General features: G+C 39.6%; 1 protein-coding gene across 3 annotated transcripts; it reads left to right on the top strand.

The window, feature by feature from the left end:
- The first annotated feature begins 438 nt into the window (after nt 1-438).
- EEF1AKMT1 (EEF1A lysine methyltransferase 1) lies at nt 439-22,087 on the top strand. Of its 3 annotated transcripts, none has more exons than XM_036745695.1 (6): nt 439-923; nt 4,121-4,228; nt 6,922-7,076; nt 15,040-15,122; nt 19,403-19,683; nt 21,890-22,087. In XM_036745695.1, exons 3-6 carry the CDS (start codon nt 6,930-6,932, stop codon nt 22,033-22,035), a joined length of 657 nt encoding a protein of 218 aa, XP_036601590.1. In that variant the 5' UTR covers nt 439-923; nt 4,121-4,228; nt 6,922-6,929; the 3' UTR covers nt 22,036-22,087. The 3 variants fall into 3 exon arrangements, with proteins under 3 accessions (XP_036601590.1, XP_036601589.1, XP_036601588.1); XM_036745694.1 differs by having other exon boundaries at nt 4,118-4,228; XM_036745693.1 differs by having other exon boundaries at nt 4,115-4,228.
- Nucleotides 22,088-22,310: the final 223 nt, after the last annotated feature.

Below are 22,310 nucleotides of genomic sequence, written 5' to 3'. Positions count from 1 at the left end.
CCAGACTATGAAGGAAGGGCTTTAAATGCTAGGATAAGGTGTTTTCTTTTTTGATCCGAAATAGTGGGGCTCTTAAGCAATCAACAAGCATTTATTATGTAAATACTATATGCCAGGCTCTGTAATATGCACCGAAGATACAAATTCGAGACCTGTGCTTTTGAAAGATTTTGGTGCCGTGGGGAAGGGCTCGGGGAAGTGAGAGGCTAAACACAAAAGACTCATTCATGCAATCAACCGCCGTAAGACTGAACTACACTGGTCTCTGTAAATTGAAAGCGTTGGGGCAGGTGGGCGTTGCAGCGGATAGAGCGCTGGGCCTGCAGTCAGGAAGACCCCGAGTTCTAGCTGTGTGGCCCTGGACAAGTCCCTTAACTCTGCCTCAGTTTCCTCAGCTGTAAAACGAGCTGGAGAAGGAAACGGCAAACCACCCCGGTATCTCTGCCAAGATGGGGACACGACTGAACGACAGCAAAGTTGTGAACAGGATAAAAAGGAGATAACTAATGGATAGAAAGCACTGGCATTAAGAAGAGTGAGGGAAGGCTTCCTGTGGAAGACGACGTTTTATTGGAGACTTAAAGGAGGCCGGGGAAGTCAGTACTCTGAGCGGAGAAGGGAAGCACGCCAGGCACCGGGGAGTGCCCAGAGCCGAGAGATGGAGAATCCTGTTCTTGGAACAGCAGGAGGCCAGGGTCCTCGGATCCGGGAGGCCGCGGCTGGGATTAATTAAAAGTACTACGCTCCGGGGACACAGGAAGAAGGGCAAGCGAAGTGAACCGGGGAGAATACCCGCCACCCGCAACCTCTTTGCCAAACTGCGCACGCGTAAAGACCAGACCAAGCGCGAGACCTCTGGGCCCTTACTTTCCCGGGCCTTCCGTTCCGGCGCTCCGAAGAACGGCCGGCGGCGCGCGTGGTTGGTGAGTGCCAGGCAGGGCGCGCGGACAGGCACGGCGGGCGGGGGAGTGAGAGCGCTGATGGGAGCGGGGAAGGAGAAGGAGCGCTCAGAGCCGGGGCCTGGCAGAGGGGGGGTGGCGGGAGCGCGAGCGCGCGGTGGCGACGGTGTGGCCTGCTCCAGCCCGACCTGGCCCAGACCTGGGAGGGCGCGCATCCCTCCTCTCCCTCCTCGATCTACTGACATTCTATCCTTGGACCAGCTGGGGTGGGAGAAGAGTTTTCTGGGTTTCTAGCTTCTGCCCTCCAAGGCTGCGCAGATGCCACCTTCCTCCCGGGAGCAGGGCCCCGTGTGACGCGCTTGCGCGCTCCACCCCCCCCCCAGGAGGAAGCACGTGCCCTGGTCTGACCGAGGAGGCCTTCGTGGGGTTGTTCAGGGACGGGGTTAGAGGCGACGACCCTGGTTTGGGAGGCTCAGCATGTGGGTTAGAATATGGGCATGGGCCCATAGGAGTGACAGATTTAGAGATGAAAGGTAGTTTGGACACTGCTTAAGGAAGCATTTCCTGATACCCCTTAGTGCTGGTTCCTTGCCCTGGGATTATCCCCAGTTTGACCCGAGTTTGCCCAGCTATTTGCATATTGCCCTCCATTTACATCTCTGCTGACGTCAGCGACAGGTTTTTTGTTTTTCCTGTTCTTTGTGTCTCTAATGCTTATCACAGTGCCTGGCACGATGTAGGTATTTAATAAATGCGTGTTAACTTGACTTGGCATATAGTGGGAGCTTAGTAAGTGCTCGTTGACAACTTACAGGTGAAGACACAGAGTTCAGTTCTAGCAGTGACAAAAACCAGGCTCCCAATCCAGGGCTCCGATTACAGGTAGACACTTTCATTTAAAAAATGCCATACACAATTTAAAAATAATAGGTTATTAAATGTTTTTGAAGTGATTGGACAACCTGGAGTAAGAAACATGCATTTTTGGACATGAATACTGTATTCATCTTGCTCGACTATGCTTATTTATTATGTTTGGTTTTTTTCTTTCGGGTAAGGTGAGAGGAGGTTAGCAATAGTAATGCAAAAAAAAAATAGCTATTGAAACATCTTTTTAAATGCACAGAACAGGAAGCACAGACAAGTGGAAAGTAACTTGTGGAATTTCTCATATACTTTTAAAGAAAGGTACGAAATGGAGATTCATATTAAAGTCCTCTTTTTCTGTTATCTGTATGTGGAAATGTTCTCTTTTTTTGCCGTTTAAGGTCAGAATAACAATTTTTTAAAAAGATGACTTCACAAAACCGCTGTTCACAATAAAGTCCCTTTACTTTTCAAAGCCTATTTCCTGCTCTGGATCCTGTGACCTTACTCAGTAACACCCTATGCTTGGTTCTAGGGGAGACAGAAGATAGATTCCTTGCCCTCATGGAGTTTTTTGGGGAGAGGGAGGAGATAAGGCAAACATACAACTTCGATACACATAATAGAAATCAGGTGGCAACTACCTACTTTGTGCCTGGCACTGTGCTAAGTCCTAGGGCTACAAAGAAAAGCAAAAGTTCCTGTTCTTTTTTTGGGGGGTTTGTTTTTTCTTTTTGGAGGGGGGAGGGCAGGGCAATTGGGTTTAAGTGACTTGCCCAAGGTCACACAGCTAGTAAGTGTGTCAAGTGTCTGAGGCTGCATCTGAACTCAGGTCCTCCTGATTCCAGGGCCGGTGCTTTACTCACTGCGCCACCCAGCTGCCCCGACAGTCCCTGTTCTTGACAAACATACTGAAATGGTTTGCCATTTCCTTCTCCAGCTCATTTACAGATGAGGAAACTGAGGCAAACAGGGTTAAGTGTCTTGCTCAGCTAGTAAGTGTCCGAGGCCAGATTTGAACTCAGGAAGATGAGACTTCCTGACACTAGGCCAGGTACTCGATCCACAGTGCCACCTAGCTCACAATTTAATTCATTCAGACAACACAAAAAAGAAGCTGAAGGTGGGGAGGGAAAGGTACCTTGGGAGGGACCAGGATAGGATAGAGCTGCCCTGAACCCCTTCCTTAAATGGAGGATCTGAGAGGAGCTCTCACTGCCCATCCTCCACCTAGTCAGAGGGAGAGAAGGAGGGGTCACAGGAGCAGGGGATAGTGAGGACATGTGAGTTTCATAGTCGATGCCATCTTGTAGAAAGATAAGTTTTTGGGGATAATGACAATATTCAGGAGAGCAACCTGCTGGGAAGTGATGAGGATCAAATGAAATGATATTTGTAAAGTAGTTTATACAGGCAGGGAACGATGAGGGAAGACTTTAGGGACTTCTAGACTTGGTGATCTCTGTTGACATCTATATTCTTAACCTGCCTACAAGGAGGGCAAATGAGATGATTTAACCATCCCTTTCTAGTAGGGAAGGGTTCAGGACCCATTACCCATGCCCATTAATGAGATTTGTGGCAAGATTATGATTCTTTGAAAACATACTTTTGATTCTGTGAAGAAAAAAGAAGAAATAACCACTCACAAAATACAATCAAAAGGGTGTGGCTGTTGCAGAGAGTCAGGTTAGGAACCTGAAGATAAGGCAAAGGAAAATACCATAGGCCACAAATGCCCTTGAACAGAAAAATTGGGTTTCTGGGAGCCAGCAATCACTGAGTATTTTATTGCTTTAAACCAAATTAAGTTAAATTAAACGAATACCACAAAATCCATGGTCTTTGGAGACTCAAGAGGATCAGGACTGAACAGGCCAATTAATAAAGACTTTCTCTACATTACTGAGAAGTAATAAGAAAGAATTAGCTTTGTTTCTCATTAGCAGAAGATACATGCTTCTTAATAACCAACCAACACAATAAATACCTGAGTGGGAATACAAAATTGAAAGGATCAGAAATTGAATTAGCTTTTTAACTTGGGAAAAGTACACATTTCTTGAGTCCCAATGCCATGCTATACAAAGTCTGTTCAATTTCATTTCCCAGCCTTGACTGTCCTAGTGAGAATGCAGAAAGAGGTTTAAATCACTGTTTTGGTTTTTCCCCCTCCTTTGGACAGAGATAATATAGACAGCTGTTCTCTAGTTCATTGAGAAACAAATGGTTGGACAGTCTGCCAGTCCATTTTCTGGACACTCTTCTGGCTTTTTGCCTCTAAAGGACAGCTCTTCACTCACAAGTTCATTTTTTCTGGCCATCTTTCTGGTCTCTTTTTCCCTAAGAAGCAGATCCCTGACTCCAGGCCCATTCTCTGGCCACTTGGACATCTTCTAGAGACCTCTCTTTGGTATTATCCTGCGAAGAGCCACCTGGAATCTTGTCCTCCGTGGTACATGGTAAGTGATGCATTCACCTTGAAATAGGTATATAAATCACCCTGTTCACCTTGATTATGCTCAATGCTTAATGATTCAGCCAAGCTAACTTTGAGGTCTCTTACACGTACATATTCTCATGCCTTTGTCTTTGCTATCACCTCTGCTTGAAATACAATTCCTCTGCCCTTAAGAATCCCTAGTTTCATTCCAAACTCAGCTCAAATGCTGCCATTTACATGAAGCCTTTTCTGATCCTTTCCAACTGTCAGTGCCTTTTCTGCCACCAAATACCTTGTATTTATTTTGTATATACTTATATATGTATATACATATTATACTTCCAATAAGATTGTAAGTCCCTTGAGGGCTGGGACTTTCATTTTTCATTTTTGTATCCCCAGCGCCTAGCACACAGTAGACATTTAATAAATAATTGATGGGCCAAATGTGGAGCAAATCTTTATGTTACTAATATTAGTGACAAATTGGGTGACTAATATTAGGGAAAAAGAATGATTATGGAAAGAGATTAAGTGCTGATAAGATTGATGTCTGTCTATTCTTATTTTCTTGAGGAGTTGTTACTAATACATAGTTGTTACTATATAGTAGAGTTTACCAAGTAGCAGTTTCCAGTTGAACAGAGCTCTCCACTTAGTTCCTTTTTAATCCAATCATACTGTCCAGTTCAGCTTGACTTTACCTAAATTAGGTTTTTCTATGTCTTTGGGGCTCTACCTAAACTTGTCCAGCTTCTCCAAACACTATTGTAGCTAAGGGGGGAGGGGGGAGCAAGAAGAAATGAATTGCTATAATAAAAATTCTGAAAAAAATTAATATTCCATGGTGCTAGACCTAGAATAGGTCTGCTTTGATGTTAGAAATTGTGAGAGAGAGATCCAGAATTTATTCCTCTGAATCAGAAGTCTTTAAGTACCAATCCCAAAATCTGAAAGAGAATCCTAAATTATCTGCTGTCCACTTCCCCATCTTTGTCTCTCACAAACATATTAACAATACACATACACGTATTAACAATAAAGGGAGACTTTACTGTAGTTATTCACTTGGAGTTCATTGTTGACCTTGGAGAGAGTATTTTCGATTGAAAGTCAGGATATGAAGCAAGATTTCAAGAGACTGAATGGATGTAGAGAAAGTAGATCCCATTGATTGTAGACAACTTTTTTTCAAACTTTATCAGTGAAGGAGAGGAGAGATATTAGATAATAGCTGGTTGAGGAAAAAAAAGGTAAAGAAAAGGCTTTGGGGTGGGGGGGACAGAGTTGGCCATGTTTGGAGGGAGCTGGGAAAGGGCTGATAGAGAAGATATATTGAAAATGCATGAGAAAGATAGAGATTATTGTTGGAGCAAAGTCCTGAAAGAAACAGGAAGAAATGCTTCCTTTAATTCTCTGTTATAAAATTTAGTGCATACAAAGAAATTATTGACCTTCCATCAGAGAACTGCTGTAAGTTATTTTAATGAATTGTGATCAATTTATAACAATCCATCCTCATTTAGCAGAGGTTTGACATGGTCAAATGCAATGTTAATGGGGGGGGAGTGAAAGATCTTCCCCACCCATTAATAGGCCTCATGTGGAGCCCATTAGGGGAAGCTTGCTTAAAGAAAAGCTTCCACACCTTTTGGTAATAAGCTAATTAGGCAGTGAGTCAGGTTGTGATACTTTCCGGCTGTGAGCCTGTTAGCCAAAAGAGTATATACTGTGAGAGGTGAGCTTTTGCTTTGGGGGCTCACTCACTGGAAGAGTGTTCATGTGATTTGACCAGGTGAGACTCTGGGTAGCCGTTAAGGAGCCCCTCTCTCCCCCCAGCTTTGAAAACCTAGATGTTGGTGCTTCTCTCTGGTAACTGCATGTATTGCTATAGTCAGACAGAAGCCTATCTGTTGATTTGTGTTATTTTTTCCTGTTTGTAATTTCTGTTTGTATTTGCTCTGAAGTTCAGGGTGCTGACTTTTTCCCCTGAACTAAGTGAATGATATAAGTATAATTAAAGTAAGATTGTTGACCTCTGAAACAGCTATCCTTCCTTAGTAAAGCAGATCTAAGAACCTGCACTAGCAGCCATCCTGGATATGCTAGTGTGGTTGCCCTTACATCAGGTCAGTGCTTTAGGAATAAAGATTTGCCAGCTGTGGAGAATGGATTGGAGAGGGAAGAGACTAGTGGAATGAAGACCAATGAGGAGGCTATTATAATAGTCCAGAGGTCCCTGATAGTATCTATTGTACATGTTTATGTTATTTAAGCATATTTTTTCAAATGCTGTTTAAGGTTAGGCACATAGGAGGAAGGTAGAGGAGGATACTTGTCAAGTCCCTTCTCATCTCCTCACCCATTTCTTCCATGGCAAGCATCAAGGTGGTACAGATGAAAAGTTGTTGATTGGGGTTCAAATCCTGGTCCTGCCACTTACCTGTGTGACCTAGGGAAAAGTGACTGGCTTCTCTGGGCCTCAATTCCTCATTTGTAAAATGACAGGTTTGGACTTGAGGACTAAGATACTTTTCCATTCTCAAAATGTATTCTTTTTGAAGGTCAGTATGCACAGAAACATATCTAACCAGTGTAATTTTTAATGATACTTCTAGGCCAAACTGCATAACCTAACAAAAGAATGAATGCACTTGTTCATTTTATAGGAGACAATACATTTTTCATCCAACTTGTGTGCTTTATTATCAGTTTAAGAGATGGGTGATTCTGATGATGATGACATCCCTCAGCTTTCTTCCCATACCCTAGCAGCTCTGCAGGAATTTTATGATGAACAGCAACAGCGAAAGACTGACCCTGGTGAAGATAATAAATATAACATTGGGGTAATAGAAGAAAATTGGGTAAGTTAATCCATTTTAGACTCATACATCTTGCTTTAAGGAAGAAAAAAGTCAGTAGCCAATAATTATTTATTGAGGGCTCAACATATGATGTGCCCAACTTGTTGCAAGGCCCTGAATGGGCCTATACAAATTAATTATAGTCTGTCCTTAGGGATATATATCCCTACCCTCAACGTGTTTACCACCTAGTTGGAAAGAGAAGACTAACACAAAAAGTTAGCATATAATTTTAAACAGCATATAATTAATCTAGCCCTTGGAGACAACTAGGTGGTACAGCAGATATAGCGCTAGACCTGGAGTCAGGAAGACTCATCTTCCTGAGTTTGAATCTGGCTTTAGACACTTAGTAGCTGTGTAATCCTGTCCAAGACATTTAACCCTATTTGCCTCTGTTTCCTCATCTGTAAAATGAGCTGGAGAAGGAGATGCATACCACCCCAGTATCTCCGCCAAGAATATCCCTAAATGGGGTCACAAAGAGTCAGACACAACTGAAAAACAGTAACAACAACAGTCTAGTCTCCTCAAAGCTTCTGTTGACCTTTCTACGCTAACATCCCCAATTCTGCCTTCTCAAAACCTTCCCTTCTCTGGATCCCCATAACACTTTGTGTCTCTGTTATACCACTTTCATATTCTGCCTTGTTTTGCCTTGTATTTTAGTTATTTGAGTAACTGAGTAATTAATTACCCAAGTAGACTGCTGGTGGATCTGCTTGCCTCAAGTCTCTCCTCATTTCAATCCATTCTGCATTCAGTCACTAAAGTAATTTTCCCAAAACAAAAGTCTAATCATGTCACTACCCTGACTCAGTAAACTCCAGTGGCTCACTATCACCTCCAGGAGCAAATACAAAATACTCTTTGGCGTTCAAAGCCTTTCATGACCTAGCCGCCTCCTGCCTTTCCAGCCTTCTCACACCTTACTCCCCAACGTGTCCTTTACAATCCAGTGACACTGGCCTCCTGGCTATCCCCCATGCCTGGAACACTCCCTCCTCTGCTCCCACTGCTGACTTCCCTGGCTTCCTTCAAGTCCCAACTAAAATTCCACTTTCTGCAGGAAACCTTCCCTAATCCCTTGTAATTCCATTGCTTTCCTTCTTTTAATTATTCCTAATTATCCTATACATAGCTTGCTTAGTATATATTTGTTTGAATCTTCCCTCCCCTATTAGATTGTAAGCACCTTGAGGGTAGGAACTATCTTTTGCCTCTTTTTGTATCTCCAAAACTTAGTACAGTGACTGGCAAATAGCAAGTGCTTAATAAATGTCTGTTGATTGATTTATTAATTGACTTGTGCTTAACAGCAAATGTGAATTTAAATCCCAACTCTGGCACTTACTGGCTGTGAGACCCATAGCAATTTTCCTTATCTGTAACATGGGGTGATATTTATATAACATCTCACAAGGTGGCTATGAGTTATTATGAAAGGAAGGAAGAAAGGAAGGAAGAAGTCATTTTAATAATTCCTGCTATGATAGACCAACATGGGCTTAAGAAATTGGTTGCATTAAAATTAAAGATTATGAACATATCCTACTTTAATGATTTCCTGTCCATTTTCACATTTTCCTATTAAAGCTTTTGAGGAGGTGGGAAAGTTGTCAAAAGCTTCTCACGTAGAATTGAAGCATGGGTTTTATTTCACTGTGAAGTAAATCGTTGAGAAACGATTCAGGCTTCTATTTACTGTCTATGGATTTCTCCAGGTTTAGCAGGGCTACATGCTTTACATTTAGACATTTTTAATAGCAAATTAAGTGATATTTTACCTACTTTCCCCTACTAAGAGTCCCCAGATTTGGGGTTTTTTCCTTTTATAATCTCTGGTTAATTTGAGTCTTTTCTTTTCTTTTTGGGGAGGGGTACCAGATGAGTGATTACATTGGTACCCAGGAGCTTCAAGTGAGAAAACTCCTTCCATATGTAGAGATCAGCACCTGCCAAGCAACTTCTGGTCTTAGGGAGTTGCCTAGGTTAAGGGACTTACTCAGAGTCACACTGTCAGTGTGTGTTAGAGATGAAACTTGAAACCAGGACTCAGCTCTTCCTGCTTCCTAGGCCACCTCTTTTTCTACAGCATCACTGCCTTCTGACCTAGAAAAAGTTCCCCTTTTGAAATTCCCTTCACTCCCATGAATTCAACTATTACCTCTACAGGAATGACACCCAAATATATATCCTTATTTAGTGATAATGTTCTTCTCCAGAACTCACACAGTACTTTATTTTCACCTCTCTGCTGTACTTATCATACACTATAGTTTTGAGTGTGTGTGTTAGCCCCATCACTAGAATTTATGATCCCTGACTGCAGGGAGCCCTGGTATAGTAGGTGTTTCATAAAATCAACTTTAGAGGATTGGCGCTGGAGCCATGCAAATATGTTTTATTTATGACACTGCCTGGAGCAAATAGATTTTTCCCTTCTTTCTGATCTTTTTTATTTCTGTTTTTGGGTAACAGTCCATTCCCTCTTTTAGCCCCCTTTTACAACTTAGCAGAATGAGTGCTAGGTTTAGATTCAGGAATCCTTTGATAATTTATATGTGGCTAACACACACTAAGGGTATGCCTCAGGCCATCTCTAGGACTGATCTGCTTCTTATAACTGTGAGCAGTAGTACCCTGCATAACTATGGTGCTAATATAGTGCAACATCTTTTAATTTTTATTAAAATTTATACTAACAATCTGGTTGCTTCCAAGTTGTAGTTTCTCTTATGTCTTAGACATTTTTGTTTCTGATCTGTTGCTGCTATTCAAAGCTATCATGTTTAAGAAATTTTTTCAGCTTGCTCAAATCCAAGCAGAGCAGCATGTCAGGTTGGAGTGTTGTAGTTAACTGATTTTGAAAACAAACTAAGAATTAAGTGGTTTGGGGTTTTTTTTTTTAATTCTGAACTTAAACACAAAACAAAATGATCATTTTCATATACAAAGTAGAATGTAAAAAGAAGAGGATTATACATGAAACGTTGAGTCTCTAGAATCCAAAGCTTGCTTTTCCTTTGAAGTATATAATAAATATAAGCGTATAATAAACATATCATTTTATATCATATATCATACATATAACATAATGAATATATTACAAATATAAGTATATAATAAATGCAGCATATAACTTTCAAAGCTGTGTTGCTTGTCTGTTTTTCTGTCCTCTTTTTTTTATTTTAGCTTATGAATTAAGTTCAATTCAGTTTTTTATCCCTTTGCCTTCCTTCTTCTCTTCATATTCTTTGCATTTTCCATGTTTTTCTCCCGGCTCTTCTTGCTTTTCTCTCTCCCTTTTGCTAGCCAGTTTCTGTGTTTGTCCAGCGGCACAGCCTGTCTCAATTTCATCAGGTTTTCTGCTCAGGAACCTCACCAGCCACAGAACTTCCTTCAGTTTCTCGTGACATTTTACTTCTTTCCAGATCCCTGCATCTTCTTTATTCAACCCAGTAATGATTGCTAGAGGGTATCAGTTGCATAAATAAAATTTAACTCTATGTGTATGTGTGTATACATGTACATAATTCTTATGATAAAGATAAAGAGGCAGCATGGTGTGGTAGAGAACTGGCCTTGAAACTAGAACACCTTTCAAGTCCCACCTCTGATGCATACTAGTTGTATGACCCTGGGCAAGTCACTTGATTTCAAAACCACAAATTAACATATATATGTTTTATCGTTCTTTTATTTATTTGTTAAACACTTACCAATTACACTTTAATCTAGTTTCCTGCATAGGTGGCTTGACTAAGTTCTAAGACTAAGTTCAGAGAAGGTATTGACCTGCATTGGGGAGTTGCCTATATTAGTGAAATCACAGGTCATTTCTTCTTATCTTTATGTTAAAGATGGTAGTAGTTGATATTGGAGGGTTTGTGGAAAAATAGGCACCCTAATGGATTGTTGGTGAAGCTACAAATTATTACAACCATTTTGGAAAGAAATGTGAATCTATGCAGAGAAAGTGGCTAACCTGTCCCTTTGACTGTTTGACCTAGAGGTTCTATTACTAAGACCAAGGAGGTCATGGATTTAAAAAAGGGGGGGCCTCATATATATGACATATTTACAAGAGAACTTATATTTTGGTAACAAAGAACTAGAAACAAAATATAGATGCTTGGAGGATGGCTAAACAAATTATAGTACATGAATATAATAGGCTGTATGAAATGACAAATGTTATGAATACAGAGAAACATGGAAAGACTTACATGAACTGATGCATAGTAAAGTAAGCAGACCCAAGAAAACAATACACACAATGACTACAATGATGTAAATAGAACTACCACTACAAAAAAAAAATTGAAACTGAATGTTATAAAAATACAAAGATCAAGACTGGCCCCAAAGAAGAGATATAAGAAGACACCTCCCCCCCACTACTTTTCAGAGGTGATATAATGTTAAGCAGGGTGGGACTTTTTTACTGTTTTCTCTTTGCCTTTAATGAGTCTTGCCATTGTTTGAATAGGCAGGTAAAGTGGAACCTTTTGTTGTCATTTGTTTTGGAGTGCTTCTCTGCACTAAGACAGTCGGGTGTCTTTGAGGCTTGCCTTTGTTTGAATCGGGAGTCATTGATTGGAAACAATGTATATGATGTACTAGTGATTAAAGAACTTTCCCAAACCCTTTTGCTAAGTAGGCGCTGAGCCCTTAGGGCCGTGAACAGGGTATATATGCTCTGAGGTTGGTGTTTTGCTTTTGGGGGTTTCACTCATTGGAAGAGTGGTTGTGTGGTTTGGCCAGACAAGACTCTGGGTAGCCATTAAAAGCCCCCCCAGCCCACCACTTTGAAAACCCAAATGTTGGTGCTTCTCTGTCTGGTAACTTTGTATTGTGATTTGATCAGACAGAGAGAAGCCTGTCTGTTGATTAGTGTTGTTTTGCTCTGTTTATAATTCTTGTTTGTAATTTCTGTTTATATTTTCTCTAAAGTTCAGAGTACTGACTTTTCCCCCTGAACTAAGTGAATGATATATGTATATTTAATTAAAGTAAGATTGTTAACCTCTTAAAGTTACTTTCCTTAGAAAAGCAGATCAAAGAACTTGTGCTAGCAGCCCTCCTGTGTGCTGGTGCTGTTGGTCTTACAGCTCCCACAGCAGCTGTTAGTCCCATTGTTGATACAGGTGGAAGGGAGAGATTCATATTGTATATATTGTCATAGTGTTTCAATATATTGATCAGTTTTCCTGAATTTTTCCTTTTTTGAAAAAAAAAGTGATGAGATGGCTCTCTAGGAGGAGGGAAGAGAAGGGCTACAGGAGGAAATGTTGGGAAGAAAAAAGATGTCAGTAAACCTTTACTTTTTAAAAAAGGCAGAAAAGAATCTAAGTTGGTTGGTGACTTCTCTGAGCATGCATTATAGTCTTTTCAGTAACTCCTGTTTTTCTTCCTTATCAAAATTATTTTCTCATATGTGTCCAACTTTCTAATTGTACATTTTCCATCTCTCTTTAGCTGATTTCCTTTGTGGAATTTTAGCCATGGGATTATACCTATCATTTTCCCAGGCTCTTTGAAATCTGTTCTCCCCAAATCTGAGGTGTACATCAGTTTAGCCAGCTGTCCTTTTCTACTCTATCACAAACTCTAGGAAGGAGTGATCACTTCCCTCCAGAGGTCCCCATCATTTTCACCCTAGCTATCAGTTTTTACTTGTTGGTGAGAATCATAGCTAGAATAGAATCCCCCTCTTGTTGACTTCTTCACCTTATAAAGAAAGAAATTATCCTTAAGGCAAGTCAAGGATTGAATAGCTTCTGCCAAAATAGACTAACATAAAGAGGCACAGCATCTGACATGTATTCCTGAATATCAGTCTTTAGGTGAAAGATCATTTCATATGAAGGACTTCTGCTGGCATGACCCTCCTAGGTAGTAGATAGGATTCCTTAGCTGACCTGTTCCTCTAGATGTGTCCTTTCAGAGGGAGTATAATGCAATGGAAAGAGCATTAGTCCTTAGGTCATAATCCTACCCTTTATTACCTGGATGGCCCCAAGCAAGTCATTTAAGACAAGTCAACAAGGAATTACTTAGCACCTACTGTGTCCTGGCACTGTGCTTCTCCACACCTCTGTTTCCTCCTCTCTTAAATGAAAGTTTTGGAGCAGAGGGCCCCAATGGTACCTCTGCTCTTGATCTATGAGTAATGGCTTATGGCCCAATAATGTGCTACTTTAGAGGCCTAGGACAACAATAGCTCTCCCTGGGCACTCTATCAAGGAGAGTCTGGCAGTTTTCTCTTCTTGATTTCATCAGTGGTTATTTCATCACAATGTTGTATATCTCTAGCGTATAAGATACTACATCCTTCTTGAGACTTCCATAGTTTTTCACAGTTCAGCTGCTTTTAAATTCCAGAGGTTCACTTCGGAGTGGGGTTATTATATCTACTCACAGACAGGTACAGCCTTCTGATTTGCATCTTAACTTCATGAAAGTCATTTTTATTTTTAAATTAAACTTTTTTTTTCATTAAGAATCTGTCATCTCCCTCCTATCCCTGCCTCTTCATTGAAAAGAGAAAAAACAAAATCCGGGTAACAAATATACATAGACAAGAAAAACAAATTTCTGCATTGGTTGTGTCCAAAATATATCTAGACCTAAGGAGGTATGTCTCAATCTGTACCCGAATCTGAGGATATCTGTGTCTCATTTCCTCATCTGTGATTTATAGGGTCTGGATTAAATGGTCTCTGCACGGTCTCTTTCTGTGCTAATACTCTATGAACCTATGAATCTCTGCCTGGAGATTCAATTCAACCACTACTTATTAGGCACTTATTTATATGCATAGTACTTTGCTAGGCATTGGAGGATCCGGGAAGGCCAGCAACATTGCCTGTTTAGATAGAAATTTCATCTTACCCCTAGTGTCTGTCCTTCCTACCTTTTAATAATAGGTTTGAGTAACTCTTCCCTGAATAATTATTTTGATTCATCCCAGAGCTGGTAAAACTCTCCACTTGTCCTCCAACTTAGTGTCATCTATTTAGAGATCTCAGTCACAAATATTAATACCACACACCATTCCAAGCAAGTCTCACTAGTTCTGAATGCATACATATACACCTGTCAGGCTGGCTTACAATTCTCCTTATCCCAGTTGTAGAAAAGGAAAGTGAGACCCAGATGCACACAGCTGTACCCTAGATGCTCATTAGTTTACTGTCTACAATACATGAACATAAACACATTAATATATTTGGATACAGATGTGTATTTCTTCAGCTACCAACAAAGAAGCTATTTATCTGAAGAGAAAAATTTGGAGGTCTTTTTGGGGGTTGTAGGATTGTGTATGTTTCACTGACTAGCTAGAAAAAAAAAGTTTGATGTATCAGTAACTGCATTTATGATGTTTTTTAATACCACCACCTTGTGGCCCAGCTGAGTTATTTGCGGACCTAAAGAGTTAGTGTACATTAGTGAAACTTTGACAAAGAGAACAATGTATGGAGGGCCAGTCTAAAAGACTTTTATTTACCTTACTGCCAGGAAAATGTAGGTTGATGAAGTCAGTGTTTAGTATCCATCTACAGAGTTGCTTTGTGGCAGCTTGATGGTGCGGGGCTAGAGTGCCAGGCCTGGAATCTGAAAGACTCATCTTCCTGAGTTCAAATCTGGCTTCCAACACTTGCTGGATGTGTGACCCTGGGCAAGTCACTTAACCTTTACTGCCTCAGTTTCTTATCTGTAAAATGAGCTAGAGAAGGCAAAGGTATACCACTGCAGTATCTTTGTCAAGAAAACCCCAAATGGGATCTCCAAGAGTCAGACAAGACTGGACAATAACAAGGTTGGATTATTGTTTTCTAAAAATATGCCCCTTGCTGTGATTTTTATACATTTGGAAGGTGAGTTGTTTTTTTAGATGGCAAAAAGTTTAATATATAAATAACAAAACTAATTTCTACCCATTTGCCTTCCACAGCAATTGAGTCAGTTTTGGTACAGTGAAGAAACAGCATTACGATTAGCTACTGAAGCTATTATAGCTGCTGGTAAAGGTGGAAGGTAACTTTTAAATACTTTTTTTCATATCTCTCAAATCTATTGCCAATAGTCATTTTTCTTAGTGAAAAAATGCTTCTTTGTCTTTAGGGTCTTTTTTTTCTTCTATATCTAAACTTTAGAAGGAGTTTTAAAAAATATTTCCTGAAGAATTAAATCATATGTTTGTTATAATTCATAGGAGCCATTGGGTGTTTTTTTCAAGATACTGAGTTAAATTAGCACTACTGAGTATAGTGTCTTTTTATGTTACAGTCCAAACAAAAAGAATAGCCTTTTATAGCTGGCTGTAAACTTTGATGAAACTTTTTGATTGTGACTAAAGCAATTAATTCTGTACCAGATACTACAAATCAAGAAAATTTTAAAAATCTATTTTTCTCCCAGAATCTCTATTTTTTTTTACCTCTAATTAATATTATACAGTAAACCAGTATCTAATAAAGTTTAATGAAGCAGTTTTATCTTTTTATCCCATATCTATAATGCACAAGGAAGTTATTGAGGTTCAGGCATGAAACAGGAGTCACACAAGGTTCGTGCTAGCTCCTAGACAGATCCTTGAGCACCTTGGACCGAACTAGAGTACTCAGTTTAAAAGAGTAGATATCAGAATTCCGACAAATCTGGCTTCTCCTTCAACTTCTAAGAGGTGGACTTGAAGCCATGGGCCCTCTCTGTGTACTTATCTGCATTCCTAACTTTAGGGAAAGCCAAACTAGGGTTTAGGAGCAATGGGATAAGGAAATCAATAAATAGTTATTTGTGTTAATTTTATGCAGTTTACTTACAGTGATCTGCAAGGTCACAAATTATTTTGTTCAGCTGGTCAAGTGTGCATATGTGCCATTCCAGCCCTGTTTTATTTGACAAAAGAAGCAAACTAGAGGCAACTGCCAGCTTTCATAGGCCTGACTTTAAGCCTTAATAGCTTATTTGGCTTTTAAATTGTTATTATTAAGTAACTGTTATTATTAATAGCTATTATAGCCAAAAAAGCTATTAAAGCTTAAAACTACACTGAGACTTTTGGGATACTCTGTATGTCTCATATACAAATACCGATCCAGTGGGTATTTCTTAAAGGCAGTTAGGTGGTGCAGTGGTAGAGAGCTGGACATGAAGTCAGGGAGACCTGAGTTCAAATCCTGTTTCAGACACTTACTAGCTGTGTATTCCTGGACAGATCCGTTAACCTTTATTTGCTTTACTTTCCTCACCTATAAAATGGAGATGATAGCACCTGCCTCCCAGGAGTATTGTAAGGACAAAATGGCACAGTGTTTGCAAAGTGTTTTACAAACCCTAAAGTGTTGTATTGTTATCATTATTATTATTAATTTCCCCGGTACTTGTGGGGATTTCCTATCTTTCTCTACTTAGCTAACTTCGTTTGATCCCAGAATGAATTAGCAAGAAGATATGCAGTGGTAGGGAAGCAGCAATGAGAAGGAAGAAAGAAGAGAAGAGGGAAAATCTTCATTTTGGGGCTCTGGGCCCATTTTTTCTCTATGTTCCACACCTCTCCCCTTCCCTTCCTTACTTCCTTTTCTTAAAGCTTAAAATTGCACTGAGACTTTTGGGACACCCTGTATATGTCTCATATACAAATGTACAAATACCCATCCAGTGGGTATTTCTTAAAGGCAGTTAGGTGCTTGCAACAGGCCACCCAATGCCAACATCAGTCATCAGTATTTCTATTAAGAGGGAAGAAGCATGGGAAATTGTTGGAGAATTTCCCTTTATTGTTGATGAACATTTTTTACTATATTGTAAACTTAGCTACAGTATCCCAAACTCCCTTCCTCCCCCGGCACTTGAAATTCAGTCAGTAAAAGAGAACCAGAGAAAATAAGTGAAGCCGTTAACCCCATCCAGGAAAAAGTATGAACATCAGTATCCCTCTGTCATTTCAACCTTGCAGATAAGCCAAAGAACTTAGTGGGAGGTTGAGGGAAGGTGGACAGAGAGGCTTGGAAACAGGAGGGTCAGTCTGATGGGTACAGGGAACAGCTTAGGGAAGGCAGGCTCTTCCCAGATGGCAGGATCTGTCATTTAAGCTATGTGCCTTCTAGAAGGAAACTAGGCTCAGATACTGACCCTGGAACAAGTGGTAAAGCCTAGCTAAAAGAAGGAGAAGGAAAGGAGCCATAACAACTGACAAGTGAATTTGCTTTAGGTGAAATGACCAAGACTGAGATCAAAGCTACTGGAGGAAGGAGGCTACTGGAGAATCCATGCAAGAAAGGCCAGAGCCTATGGGAGAACTCTTTGGGGGTGCTGGGTCATAGAATTCTAGCGCCAGAAGGGACTTTAGAGATTGAGTTCAGTTTCATTGTTTAACAGACAAAGGGTGAATGTCGTGCTTGTCAGAGATCAGAGCCTTTGAGCCTTCCAGGGCAGAAAGAAAGAAGCCACAGTAAAATCAGGAAGGTCAGAAGCCCATGGGCACACTCAAAGATCCTGTGCTCATCATCTTAGTCTAGGTAGCAGATTTTAAGAGGGTCTGACAGTTCTAGCAGCCTTGTCCTGAATATTCCTCGGGCTAGGAGCCTAAGAGTTTGGGACAACAGCCAGCCAGGACGGGATTGAGGTCAGGCTGACTCCAGAGAGAAGAAATAAAAGAGTGAGGTCAGCGGATATTAAGGGAGCTAAAAAAGACCAAGGTTTAACTCCTTTTGTGGGTTCACTGAAAACCAATGCTGAGTACTTCTCTCCTACAAGTTTTTAAGACTTAAAACTTTTGTAACTTTCTCTTTTTGGTTTTTTTTTTAGGATAATTTTATTGTAATTACTAGCATTAAAACTTTTGGAGAACCTAGACAAGGTTATTTACTTATATAAGAAATTACAGAGTAGAGAAGTTTGGAATTTATGATCCATTCTGAAATTTGGGGTACATTGTTCATAGGACAGAGAAAGGGGGTGATGCTAGGTGAACAACATGGGGGATGGGGAAGCACTTGAAGGTCTCCAAGTTAAAAAAGTGAGGGCACACAGAGGGAACCAAGGTGGTTCTAGTGGATTGATATTCAAGCAGATGGCCTCCTGGGGTGGGGGAGAGAGCATGGGATCAGCTCCCACCTCAGATACTTACTAGCTGTGAGACCCTGGGCAAGTCACTCAGGCTGTCTGTGCCTCAGCTTCTCACCTCTAAAATGAGGGAGTTAGACTTACTGGCCTCTAAGGTCACTTCCAGTTCTAAATCTATGATCCTATGACACATCAAGGAGGGTACACCCTGATCTTCATTCTTTCTCCTCTTTGTCATCATTTCTAGTCGTCTCTTAACCTGTGTGAGCTTCAGTTTCCTGATTTGTAAAATGTAAATAATAATAGCATCTATTTCACAAGATTGTTAAGAGGATCCATTTAGGTGTGTGTGTGTGTGTGAGTGAGTGTGTGTGTGTGATCACTACTGTCCTGTGCCCAATTTATCCTGTATTTTGTTATTGCTCAGAATTTTCCCCGTCTCCCAAAAGTGACATAGTCTGTGGGTACATTAGGTCGAAGATATTTTTGTAGACAGGCCTGAGAACTTAATCATGTCTACAACAGTTTTGTGGAAGATACATTTCAAGTTCCAAATAATCTATTTACAAAACAGACTTTTAGAATCTAATATGTTGGTAAGCAAGGGTATGGGTAGGGGTGGCTCTTTCTTGGATAGCAGATTTTTTAAACCTTATAAACCCAAGGTTCCAAGTTGTTTGTACACATTGATTCATGAAGCAGAAAATTATTGGGTTGTCTTTTTGGAAACTTGAAATTATAGGTAGTTCTTTTTTCAGAATCATGAGGATTTAAAAAATGAAGTCAGAATTGTTCAATTTGGGGTTTTGTATATACTTGAAACAAATAGTAAAGGACTGACATGAAAACAATAGGGACACTTTAGACTGTGTCATTCACAGTGGGCGTTTTTCGTAGTATGTTCCTGATGTTTTAAGTTGTTGGTTGTTATTAACCAGTTTAGATGTATTTTCAGACCTCAAAATTATGTATTGCAGGTTTTTTAATACCATATTCTCTCAATATGAACTAGTACAAAGTGTTACAGATAGTATTTTTTAAACTACAACTGCTGGTGGTTTCACTGTCTTTCATCTTTTATACAATCGAATGGAAGCATGCATGCGCTCAAGAGACTAGAGTAAGGGCCTCTTCTGGGGGAAAAAAAAGGCTCAATGGAAATCCAAGCCATTGTTCTCAATAGATGTTTGATACCCTTAGTTAACTTTGAGAAACCTTTCCTGAGTTTGTCCATTCTTCACTTCTAGGATAGCATGTGTCAGTGCCCCCAGTGTTTACCAGAAATTGAGAGAGTTGAATGGTGAAGACTTTTCAGTGTGCATCTTGGAATATGACAAAAGATTTGCTGTATATGGAGAGGAATTTATCTACTATGATTACAATGATCCTTTAAATTTGCCTGAAAAGCTTACTCCACATAGTTTTGACATTGTTATCGCTGATCCGCCTTACCTTTCTGAAGAATGTCTCAGAAAAACAGCAGAAACCATCAAGTATCTAACACAAGGAAAGATTCTGCTTTGCACAGGTATTGTATGTCTCTAGGCCTTTCTGTTTCTTCAAAACTTTTTGTGCTTTCTCATAAGCAGTTTATTCAAACTGATGATAATTAATATTTTTATTAGACTATAAGAATTACTGAAGTAACCCGAAAGGATTTTAAAAATTCATACTTACATACTTTCCTCATATTTGTGTTCTGAAATTTGTCAGTGTCTTGAAAATTTGAACAAAGTATGTGACTAGTAAGTCTTCTCAATATAATGTGTTTTTCATCGATTCTCACCTATATCCTGGGGTACATAGGTCATTATCACTTCCTATTTTCCGTATTTACTAGTTCCCATTCTATTCTTTCTGGAATAATATTCTTAGCCAAATACTTTAGTCTCCATTTATGTAATATCCAGTGCAACTGAGCCTCAGTTTCATTGCCCTTACTCCAGTTATGCCAGCCATGGCATAGTGAATTTAGATTCTCCAGATATATATATATATATATATTTATATACATACACACACATATATATATGTATATATATGTATGTCTACACATATATACACACAGAAGTACATATATATGTATATACATGTACTTCTGTTACAAAGACAAATTTTCTGTGTAATAGAATTATACCCCTCTAAGTCGATGGTGTGTGTTTATGAATAAATACCCTATGTTGGTTGTTTTAGTCATATAATATAAAATCAGATGTCTTTCTTTTTAAATTTTATTTCCCCCCAATGACATGCAAAAACAATTTTTAATATTCCTTATTGTTTTAAAAGTTTTGTGTTCCAAATTCTGTCCTTCCCTCCTTTCTCTCCTCCCTCCCTGATCAGGACAGTAAGTAATCTGATATAGGTTATACATGTGCGATCATGTAAAACATTTCCATATCAAATGGCTTTCTGAAGTCCATCTGTTTCTTCCCCTTGTTATCCTTAGTTTGAAATCAGATTGAGCTAATAAGGACATGGCATTTGCTGTCCATACCTTTAATTCTTCTAGGTGACTTCAAATTGACTGATGAATATCCCTGAAGATATTAAAACAAAGTTAAGCTTACTGCTCTGTAACTTTCACGATTTTTCTTTTCTCGTTTAAAAAAACCTAGCATAGTTCTTCTTTTTGAGTTTGTAATGACTCCTTATGGGTTTTTCAGACTATCAGCTAATTACTTTGTCAGAGTTATTCAATCAACGAGTGTTTCCTATGTGCAAGGCATTGTGCTAGCATCAGAGAGTGAATCAGGGAAGAGTAAAAGTCCCTATCCTCCAGGTGCTTATAGGCAGATAAAGACATAAATAGAAATAACCATTGTGCAATGTAAAATGTTCTTCGTGTATAGAAGAGGTACCAAGTGCATCAGAGGTGGGTGCTTCTGATGCCATGGACCTCTGATGCCTCCCCCTGTATCCACAGTGTGGGAGACAGAACTTCCTGCCTGGCAAAATAGAGCCCAAGGTGGAAGTCTATTTTCACCTGAAGACCCTGCACACCTGTCTAAATAGTTAACTGATGCTATATATGTGTCAGAGGTGGAGTCTTCTGAAAGGTGAGGTAGAGAGTTGTAGAAAGGCTAAAGAGAGCTGGTTAAGAACAGGTCTGGGGGTTATTTTTTGTGTGAAGACAGAAATTATTCTTCAAAATTTTGTTAATTTGAGTTCATTTTTTTCCTTCCTGTGAAAGAGTATCTCTCTTCTGCTAAAACTACTATCTGTACACTATCCATTATTACACATTTTTAACCACTCTGATTGCCAAAATTAAATACAAAAAAAAAGAACTTTTTGCTGCTGAAAATGGATAGTTCTAGACTGAGTCAGAATTAGGGGTGAGTAGTATGCCACCTAGTGTTTAACACTAAGGGAGGCCACAAAAAGGGACACTTGTTAATACTATATTTTGTAAGTACATAAAGGTTTAATATTAGAAAATTGTATTCTCTGTGGTATGTAGATGTTTATTTTTTGAGAAATAAAACCGCCACAAAGACTAGTAAGCAGTGCAGTCATCCAGCCTAGAGCCTGGGCAATCCAACTCCAAGCCATTCTTGAATGTAAGCTTCAGTTGTGCAAAATATAAGCTTCATTTGTGCAAAAACAAGGACCATATCTTATACTTTCTTTGTAGCCCCTGTTTAACACAGTGCTGGACACATATACAGTCTATGCGCTCTGAGGAAATACGTGTTAATTGATTCTGATTAATATTATTCTCATTTTGTCAGGTGCCATCATGGAGAAAGAGGCAGCAGAACTCCTTGGGGTGAAGATGTGTAGATTTATTCCAAAACACACTCGAAATTTGGCAAATGAGTTTCGATGCTATGTTAATTATGATTCTGGACTGAATTCTGAAGTCAACTGTTCATAGCATTGTAATACAAGAGAATATCCTAAATAAAATTCTGTTCTATTTCCTTGAACCCATTCATAGTACTTCTGTTAAAAGGGCATCTCCATTATATTCTGGTCTAGAATGGATTACAGAAGGATCTTGTCATCTCTTAATTTTATAAACCATATATATAATGCATTTAGTGTTTGTTTTCTAAAAACTCTTCACCAGCTTGAATTCATTAAGGGTAATTCTTTGTGCCTATGCAATGAGAGCTCAGGGCTTTTCATTTCTAAGGAGCATCCTGTCAG

The sequence above is a fragment of the Trichosurus vulpecula genome, chromosome 2 (genome assembly GCF_011100635.1).
Source record: "Trichosurus vulpecula isolate mTriVul1 chromosome 2, mTriVul1.pri, whole genome shotgun sequence".
NCBI lineage: Eukaryota > Metazoa > Chordata > Mammalia > Diprotodontia > Phalangeridae > Trichosurus > Trichosurus vulpecula.
This window is presented reverse-complemented; position numbering and strand designations above follow the sequence as displayed.